Here is a 9,649-nt window from a genome sequence, read left to right as displayed (position 1 = left end):
TAATTAATTTTTAAAAGTATGACATTTCTTATGTTGTTTTTCTCCCCCCACCCCAACTTCTAGGACTCCAAATTCAAGTATGCTGTAAGATGGATATTATCTAACAAGTGGCTAATGGGCTGTTTTATTTATTTTTCCCTTTGTACTTTAGAAAGTTTCACATTCACTGTGCAGTGACCAATCTGCTACAATTCTATCCATTCCTCTTTCTCATCTAGCTAGTGACCAGAGGTAACTGAATAGCAACACTGATTTTTTTTTTAATCCTGACCTGATGTTTTCATTGTTTTTAGAGAGAGAGGAGGGAAGGGGAGAGAGAGGGAGAGAAACATTGGTTGCCTCCAGCATGTGCCCCAACCGGGGATGGAACCTGCAACCCAGGTATTTGCCCTGATGGGGAATTGAACCTGTAACCTTTTGGTGTACAGGATGACACTCCCACCAACTGAGCAACCCAGCCAGGGCAGCACTGATACTTAAAAATAACCTTCCCTGGCTGGGCAGCTCAGTTGGTTAGAGCACCATCCCATACACCACGGTTGTGGTGGTTCTATCTCTAGTCCGGGCACATACAAGAAGCAACCAATGAATGCATCATTAAATGGAAACAAGTTGAGGCCCCTCCCTCTCCCTCCCTTTCTCTCTCTCTAAAAATCAATAAATAAAATTTAAAAAATAATAAAAACCTTATTCATATTTGAATTATTGGTTTAAATGTATTAACTGCAAATAAAATATTTAAGGACTATTAATTTAGAAGTGTGTAGTTTTTCAATACCTCCTTTATTACCTATAAAATTAGTTTGTGTATATATACACATACACACAACAACAGTGACCATGACACAAGCAATGGGGGGCTGCAGTTTATTTTGACCTCTCTCACAGAAGGCGACAACAATCCATGAGAACGCTTTACTGTATCATGCCAGTATACTATAAGGAGTATAGTGATACAGAAGTAATCCACAAACTTGGCTAAGTGAAGATCAACTGATCCAAAATTTTTCTCCCTTAGTTTTTCACAGCAATTGCTAGAAGTCCAATAAGCTGATTTTTCCAAAAAAAGATTATTCCAATAACTTGGAGTGATCAATCCGTGAAATAGTCCAGTCAGGCTTTACTCCTTGTGTAAACTCCCTGTGAAATCTAGGGGAAAAAATGTCAAATAATGTGAATCCGACATCAGTCCAAACACTCTTTAGATAACTAATGTGCAAGTGTCTATCAGAGGCAGCTGTTGGCAATAAGCTAATGGTCAATGGAAAGTAAAAATCAAAATAAAAAGAAGTTTTACCAAAAAATACCCCCACAAACTCAAAAGTATTAATTATACATTCTCAACTAAAATGAGTATTTTTAATGGGCTGATCTCCCACACCTGCTAATCCTGTGAGAAGCTGGGGTATTAGTCTGTCATTAAATACTAGCTATAACATATGCCTAATATGAGGAGAAATATATTGGATATGGCGATGAAAACAGCATTTTAGTGTGATCTGGTTTATATACATTGGATCAATCTTGAAAGTAACAGAGCTTATGAGCTGCCCATGGTCTTGGCAGGGAATATCAGAGGAACTAAAAGTCAGTACTGATTACAGTGTTCTTTAACTATAAATGTTATCTCAAACTAGTGTCACTTTTAAATAATTTGCTAACCTCCTACTAAATAGTACTCCTTAAGGGCAGGAACCCATTAATTTTGTATTTGAACCCCTTCTAGGGTACCTGGTAAACAGAAGATGGTCAATAAATGTCTAGTGAGTGGACAGTCCACGCATGTGCCAATTATGGCAGCTCTCATTTTCCAACAAGGGCCATAAACATATCTCCCATCCACAGAGCTGGTCTGCAATGTGCCCTTGCTGTTGTCCCGTAAAGAGGTGGAGTCTTTCAGGCCCTTTTACATGTGCAAGTCCTGTGACTGCTTTGACAAATGAACTACAGCAGAAGTGATGGTGTCCCAACCCCGGGCATAGCCCTTCAGTGGTCTAGCATCTTCTGTCTTCTGCCTCTTGAAAGCCAACCACCATAAAACATGTGACTAGCCTGAGACTGACACAAGCCCTCGCCACGAAGAAAGGCCTTGTAGAATGAGACATTATGTGGAGAAGCCAAGGAGCACCACACGCGAAGAAGCCATTGCGGAAATGGATCCTCCAGCTCGTCACCCGGGTTCATGCCAGGTGAAGCAGAGAAAACCCCAGACCTGAGCCTTCCCAAAATTCCCGAGCAGGAAAATAGCAGGCAAAATAAATGGGCTGTTTACAGCTACTGAGCTTTGGAGTGGTTGGTAATGCACCAGCAGACAGCTGACACACTGTTTAATTACATTCAGAAATATTACCTCCTTCTAAGTTCTGAACACGCCTGCTTCATGGCCAGTAAGTCATTATGACTTTTTCTCTTCATAAATAACTTGTCAAATTTCAGTGCTTTCTTCCTAAAGCTCCCTTTCGTTTCCATACTGTCATGCTACCTTCCATTTTCTGGAGAAAGGAAACAATGAAATGGGATTAGACTTACTCATAGCTTGCACTAAGAAGCTGTTTGGTTTCCACGTTCTGATCCCCCAGCTTAACCTGGAACACGCTGGCTCCGCTCAGCGTTTCACTGGGGATGTTGGCACTGGTTAGATACCAAAAGCACATCAGGATGCTCACAAACTTCCTGCCTTAGAGAAAAAACACACAAATACACACAGATACAAATCACAATCATCTATCACCCATGCATCCAAAATGAAACAGAAATTGGTAGTAGTTACACAGTTGTTACAGATCAAATTTTTTGCTTATTCCAGGCTAACTTAAGATACCTATATTGCTACCTTTTTATTTTCAGAAAATTCTCTTAGAGCAAATGACATATATTTGCTCTCTTTTCTGAATCGCAATAATAATAGCTACTATTTAGTGAGTACATACTATTTACTAAGTGTACTATACACATTTGTGGCATTTTCTGAAATTATAACAGATACTTGCTGTCAAACCAAAAATGAGGGGGAAAAACATTTCTTGCTGCTAGCTAATTAATACCAACTGCCGGAAAGAAGAAAGACTTCTGTTCTACCTAATTCACTTTACCATGCCTAGCGATTACACGTCTTATGTAAAAATCAGGCAGTGACTAGGCCTGATTTTTACATAAGACGTGTAATTTAAAATATTAGGGGAGAAAAAACATTTATGAAAAATATGTACAAGTACTTTTACAAATGTTTCAAATCAGAATTCCCTGTGTAAGCAAAAGCTAATTTCCTGTGTGCCTGGCACGTAGAACACACGCAAACATCTGCAGCAGGAATAAGTCCATCAGCACGTTTTCAGGCATGCTGCAGGGAAAACGTGTGCACTGGACAAGAAGACGAACCGAATCAGCACTGCAGTTCCTTTCAACTTTTCTCACTGTCTCCAGGTAAATCCAGTTTGGGAGTTCTGCAGTTAGTATCACTCTCAAACAGTCTTTAGCTGATACTATCTACTTTTTCCTTTATTCCTTCTATTTAACATATGGCTGGACATTTAAAATGCTGGTTTGTTTCCTTCAAGTTAGGAAATCTGAAACACAAATATTCTTAGTTTGAGACATGGGAGCAGCCTGTCCTGGACAGACTCTTTTCAGCAACTTCAGTGACCATGCTCTCTCCTGTGAATTAAAGAGCAGTACAGAAAAGTTCCAGATGGAAGGGCATACGAAACTCTACTGTATCTGAACTCTTCCAGGGCTAGGTCTTCAAACAATGTATTATTTTCCCTGAAGTCCTATAAATATCCACTTACACCAACAAACTCCCACTATTTTGTGATTTCCCAGTAGTTCAGCTTATCTGGACAACTGTGAATCATTTAAAGCGGCCTGTGCCCCGGCATTACCTTTCTCATCGTAGTAAATGGAGATGTCTCCTGTGGACGTGTACACAATTTCATCTATGTCAGCGGCAAGGGCATTTTTGTGGTTGTCAGGCAGTGAAGTAACCTTTTCTTTCAATACTTGTAGCACCTAAGTTTGGAAAAAGCAAACTGTAATTCACCTCTTGAGTTTTTGAAAGCTTTTCAAGAAGCTCAATAAATTGTTCATGGAATGTATTTTTTTAATCCTATTTTTAAATTTACTACCATATTTACTCAGCTTCAACAGCAAGGCTGAAAACCATCTAGTTATTAAATGAGGTATTTCTAACAGAACAGTCTAACATAAGAACAACTGAGAGACATCACATTTACTTACTTATGCCTTAGTAGCATGTCATTCTATGCTTTTATATAACCCAAAGTACCCAGAAGGAATGACACGGGGACTCGACTCTCGCTGATGGCACACACAGTATTTTTAAGCATATGTAAGGACAATGTATTGTATATCATTTGATTGCAAGGCAATAATACATTCATTTTCAAAGGAAAATTAAAAGCATATTTTACCTCTTTGGCCACAAGTTCTTCCAACAAATCAAATTTACATTCTGACAGCAACTTGGACACATGCGCAAAAGCCTTAAAAAAAATTAGTGGAGGGAGGGTGGTGATTATTATTTCAAAACGCCAGGCAGAATACCATACAATGTACAATTCTCAAATTTAAATAGCTAAGTGTAACAAAGACTATTTTAAGATAAAGGTGATAAACAGTGTCAAGCACTAAGACATCACTGTCAGGCACGACTCCTGGTCGGCTGGCTTTCCTTTTCTCCTGTGGTTTCCCCACATACACAGCAGTGAGTGGGCAGACTGCTAACTACGTGTCCACTCTCAGGACCTGGAAAAGATAAGGCAGGGTGTACACAGTAGGCCCTGCATAAAAATCCTCCTATGTATTTCCTTTCAAAATAATGTAGCGTGAACCATTAAGCTAGATAAGCTAGAGGCAGGTTTGGGAAAGTGGCAGAAAAGATCACGAGTTTCTACAGCCTACTGCAGTGGTTCTGACTGATGTATGAGGTGCCACCTTGAAGCCAAGGAACCCCCTGCAATGCTCCACATCCCTAGCAGCGAGAAACGAAACTGTGCACGGGACCTGACCTGTCTTCAAGTAAGGAGGAGAAGGCAAGTAAACAGACAAGTTCAAGAACAAAGACGGGGTGAGAACAAGATGATGTGGGAGCATGCGGAAGAGCTCTGTATGTAAGCCAATCTGGGAGAACCAGAGAAGACTTCCTGAAGGAAGTAACATCTGAGGTGAAACCTGAAGAACTGGCAGGAGAAAGGACGCACAGGCATGTCAGAGAGACATTACGTAATTGTTATGGGCTGAATTGTGTTTTCCCCAGATTGATATGTTGAAGTACCAGTACTTCAGAAGGTGATCATATCTGGAGATAGGGCCTTTAAAGGGATGACTAAGTAAATGTGGGTGAGCCCTACTCGAACCTAACCAGTGTTCTTGTAAGGGGGAATCTGGACACTCAAGGATACACCAGGGAGCACATGTGCCCAGAGGGAAAAAACTACACGAGGACACATGAAGCAGGCAGCTATCTGTAAGCAATGGAAAGAGGCCTCAGAAGAAACCAAGCCTACCAACCCCTTGATCTTGGACTTCGAGCCTCCAGAACTGAGAAAATAAACTTCTCTGGTTTGAGCAACACAGACTGTGGTATTTTGTTATGGCATCATAACAAACTAGTACAATGAAGCTGAATTTTGGGAAAATGCACACAAGTCCAAATGGATTCAAGGACCCCTTGCAAGCACCTCAGGGGTGCTCAGGGTTCAGAGACCCTTACACATTTTAGTAAGCCTTCATGTGTGGAAGATGGGTAGTGTTTTGGTAAAAAGAACCAAAGACCATAACCATCATATTGAAGCCCAACTGTGAGACTCCAGTTTGTGTGCTCAAGAAAGATTACACCTGAGCAAATTATCTTACATAATAATGAACCACTTGGAGGCTGCTCTGATAAAGGGAGGTTCTGATGATATAGGAGTGTCCAACCTAAAGAGGCTTCTAGGAAATAGCCTCCCTTTGCATAGCCAAGCTAAAATGTGCAAGCAAAATACAGGAAAACAAAGAGTAAGTGATTAATGTGGTTAGAGGGCCATAAGAGGGGAGATTTGTCAGTATGCACAGATCCATGGTGTGATACTGTGATATAAGTAACATATACTGGGTCTTCACTCTGGTTCCTGGTTCAGAGGTCCTAACCTGTTCAACTATTCCTGAGTTCAGGCTAATGAGGTGACTCTTAGAAGATGGGGGCTGGCTGTGGTTAGAGGTCTGGAATTTTCAGCCCCACCTCCAGACTTTCAGGGAGAATATGGTATTGGGGTTGAGTTAATTACCAATGATTTAATTAATCATGCCTACATAACAGAACCTCTATAAAATCCCTGAAGGAAAAGATTAGGAGAGGTTCCAGGTTGGTGACCCTCGTTGATGCAGGAAGACTGGCATACCTGGAGAGGGCAAGGAGACCCCACACCCCTTCCCACACACCTTGCCATGTGCATCTCTTCCATTAGGCGGTTCCTTTAAAATGAACTGGAAATAGCAAGTAAAAGTGCTTTCCTGAGTTCTGTGAGCCATTCTAGCAAACTATTGGGGGATGTGAGGACCCCCAATGTATAGCCAGTTGATCAAAAGTATGGGAGGCTGGGACTTGGGTTGGTGTCTGCATTAAATCTGGGGAGTCAGTGATGGAACTGTTGTAAGCTGGACTGATACGGAGTATCTAACCTACAGGCTTCCAGGAAATAGCCCTCTTTTTCACAGAAAAAGCTAAAATGTGATGAATGTGGTTTGATGGCAGTAATAGGGAAGACAGCATGTCATATACACATATTAATGGAAAGCATGGTCTGTGGAGCTAATAAAGCCATTTACAGCACTGGGTCACCTATTCTCCTGGCTCAGGTGATAAATAAAATGCTTGCCCAGACTGTACTCAGCCATTTCAACTTTAGTGACTCTGGGTATCCAAGACTGTTTGTGGAGTGGTCACAGCACAGTGCACCTCAGCAGTCACTAGCTATGCATCCTTGGGCTGATCATTTCACTTTTCTAGAACTTGATTTCTCATCTGTGAAAGAGGATTAGGCTAGAATGATAAGCCCTAAGGTGCCTTTTCATTTTTATGTCCTATAATTAAAAAAGGAAAAATTGTAAAAACTTGATTTAATTGATAACTTGATAGTCACAATCCAAGATAACACCTTATTGCTGGGAGGTCAGCCTAAGGAGAAAGGGCAAGTGGGGCCCTTGAGAGCAAATACACTAGTGTTTCTGCACCAGACTGGATTATTCCCGAGCCCTTGAATCACACTCCTGCAAAGGAAGGTATAGTCGCATTATGACATCTAGTAGGGAGGAGGTTTTTTAGCCCTGTCTTTTTAAATCTTAAGTGTTGAAGAACTAATCTGTTTGATCTGAAAGATATGTTAAGTAACCAGTAATTTAAGGAAACTGCCAAACATATGCCATGGATGTCCTTTTTGGGTATCAGAATAGCTAAATATACAAAAATTGACTTAGAAGAGACAAAACTACACACAGACTGGCTGATGATGGGGTGGGGATGCTACTTAATAGCAAAGTGGGGGAAGCTAAAACAGCTGAGAGCTGGAGGACTTCTAAGATCACAGTGACTAACGAGTATCCCATGCTTCTGCATTCAAAGGAAACCTGACCCCTGCCTATGGTAGGGAGATGATTTTCATTCCTTATTGACACACAAATAAGCTCAGCCATGTGCATGTCATGAGGTAGACAAGTTCCCATGTCACTGGCGGGCATTGTGGAGAACAGCAGCATCATGCAGATTTACCTCCGAATGGACAAGAGGTCTGGAGACTGACTTGAGCAGAGGGTTACCCCTTATGATGCTATTAATCGAGTTCTCTTTGCTTTTTAACTTTTAAATCAAGACATAAATCAGTCAAGAGTTGTTGAATCAGGAAAGGAATTTATATTGACACTGATAATAACATTTAATTTATAACTGACAGGTCATGTAATATAAATAGATGTGTTTATAGAATTGGAAATAAATTAGGAGTAAATATATCAATACCAGTATACCATCAACTGTAAAATGATTACATTGATGACATAATTTTAAGGTACATGGAGGTATGAATGGCAAAATAAACTGACTGCGTTTTTGTCTATCAATAGTTCAAAAATGTTTGGGGATGACAAACTCTCTAAAAGGTTCAAAAGAAAGTTATAGATGGACTTTCATCCTAGAAAAATGCATGTATACACAAAATCTGCAAATCTCAGGAACCAAAGTGACCTACATGTGGCAAGAGTAAGGTGGAATATTACCAGCCACTAAGAAAGAGGGACAGAACTGTCACGGTCAGGGCAATGACTCACCCAAAGCCCTTTCTCAGTGTTCAGGATGCTGTGCACTTATCAGTGACCAGACTGTCTCAGCGAATCCTCGAAAGGGGAAACTGCTCATCCCTAGGTTATTCTTTAGGAGGATGGGGAGAGGTGGGAATGAGGGCAAGAGGAGTAAAGGGCAGAGGAGCTCTGACAGTAGCTGGCAGGAAGTTTTGATGTTCTACCCAAAATAACATTATACACTTTAGAAATGTTATCTCATCTACTCTTCAAAACAGTCTTAACTACTCATTCATTTATTCAGCACACATTTATGGAGTACCTATAATGTGCCAGACATTGTCTTTTTCATTTTACAGAAAGTCACATTCAGAAAAGACAAAGCCACGTTACTTTTAAGTGTTAGAAACGGGCTTTGAATCCATTTCTACCTGATTCAAAACCTGTAGAGAGTGAAAAAGGTAATTGGAGGACTTCACCCTGGTGTCTCCATCAACAAGGAGGGCCTCGGCGACATGGAAAAAGAAGCAGACACTAAATTTAAAGTCAAGAAGTGGCCGAAGGGTCACTACTAAGGTTTGATAATGTGGGAGCCAGTGAGGACACCTCACCGCTAAACATTTTTTGCGTGTAAATTTGAATGCAGGAGGCGTACAGGTCAACTCCAGGGAAATACAAACCTGCTTCGCTCCCTCTGAGAATTCTGTGATGTTGAACTCTTTGTCGAAATAGGCCCAGATAAGGAAGGCGTAAATTCGAGTCCGAATCCAGTTGATGGGGTTGGAGAAGCCCAGAATGAACATCTTCGTTTTCTGGCGTTGCTGGGGCTGCTCCTCAGTGCTGTAGCTGCGCCGAGCGCCGACTGGGAAAACGGGGAGGGCTGCAGCCAGTCCAGGAGGGCTTAGCAAGGGACGCTGGGGTCCCAGAGCAGGCAGTGGAGAGGCCGCAGAGACCCAAGTGACTGAAAGGAAAGGGGCCGTTCTCGAGCCGAGGTGGTGGCGGCGGCAAAAGCAGCAGAGTCCAGCCAACGGCGCCCTCACTTCGGCTGCTCCGGAGGTACAGGGTCTGGCGGCTCCGCCGGGCAGAGACCCACAAAAAAGCAAGCGAGGTAATAGACGAACGGCCAGCGCCATTTTTGTGACCTTTCACCCCTGTGCTTGCATGTGCACAATCGAAAGAAAGTCGGTGGGAAACCGCCACCTACGCTGGGTTCCGAGAAAGAGGCTGAAGAGTACAGCTGGCCTATTGCTGCCACCTCTGGTGAGTCCGCTCCATCACCGCTTTCCAGCGACCCAATGCACGGAGACCCTGAGCCCGGCGCTCGAAACCCTCCGCTCTCGCGAGTTCAGCGGCCTCC

At 42.1% G+C, this 9,649-nt stretch overlaps 1 protein-coding gene across 1 annotated transcript; it reads right to left on the bottom strand.

Moving 5' to 3' along the window:
• Positions 1–853: 853 nt before the first annotated feature.
• Positions 854–9,578, bottom strand: MAIP1 (matrix AAA peptidase interacting protein 1). Its single transcript, XM_045847587.1, has 5 exons — positions 8,973–9,578; positions 4,431–4,502; positions 3,882–4,008; positions 2,530–2,677; positions 854–1,149 (listed from the first exon to the last, which is right to left on the bottom strand). The coding sequence occupies exons 1-5, from the start codon at positions 9,423–9,425 to the stop codon at positions 1,071–1,073; spliced, it is 879 nt and encodes a 292-aa protein (XP_045703543.1). The 5' UTR covers positions 9,426–9,578; the 3' UTR covers positions 854–1,070.
• Between the last annotated feature and the right edge of the window lie 71 nt (positions 9,579–9,649).

This window comes from Phyllostomus hastatus, unplaced genomic scaffold (genome assembly GCF_019186645.2).
Source record: "Phyllostomus hastatus isolate PE091 unplaced genomic scaffold, TTU_PhHast_1.1 phas_contig_57, whole genome shotgun sequence".
NCBI classification, from domain to species: Eukaryota; Metazoa; Chordata; class Mammalia; order Chiroptera; family Phyllostomidae; genus Phyllostomus; species Phyllostomus hastatus.
This window is presented reverse-complemented; position numbering and strand designations above follow the sequence as displayed.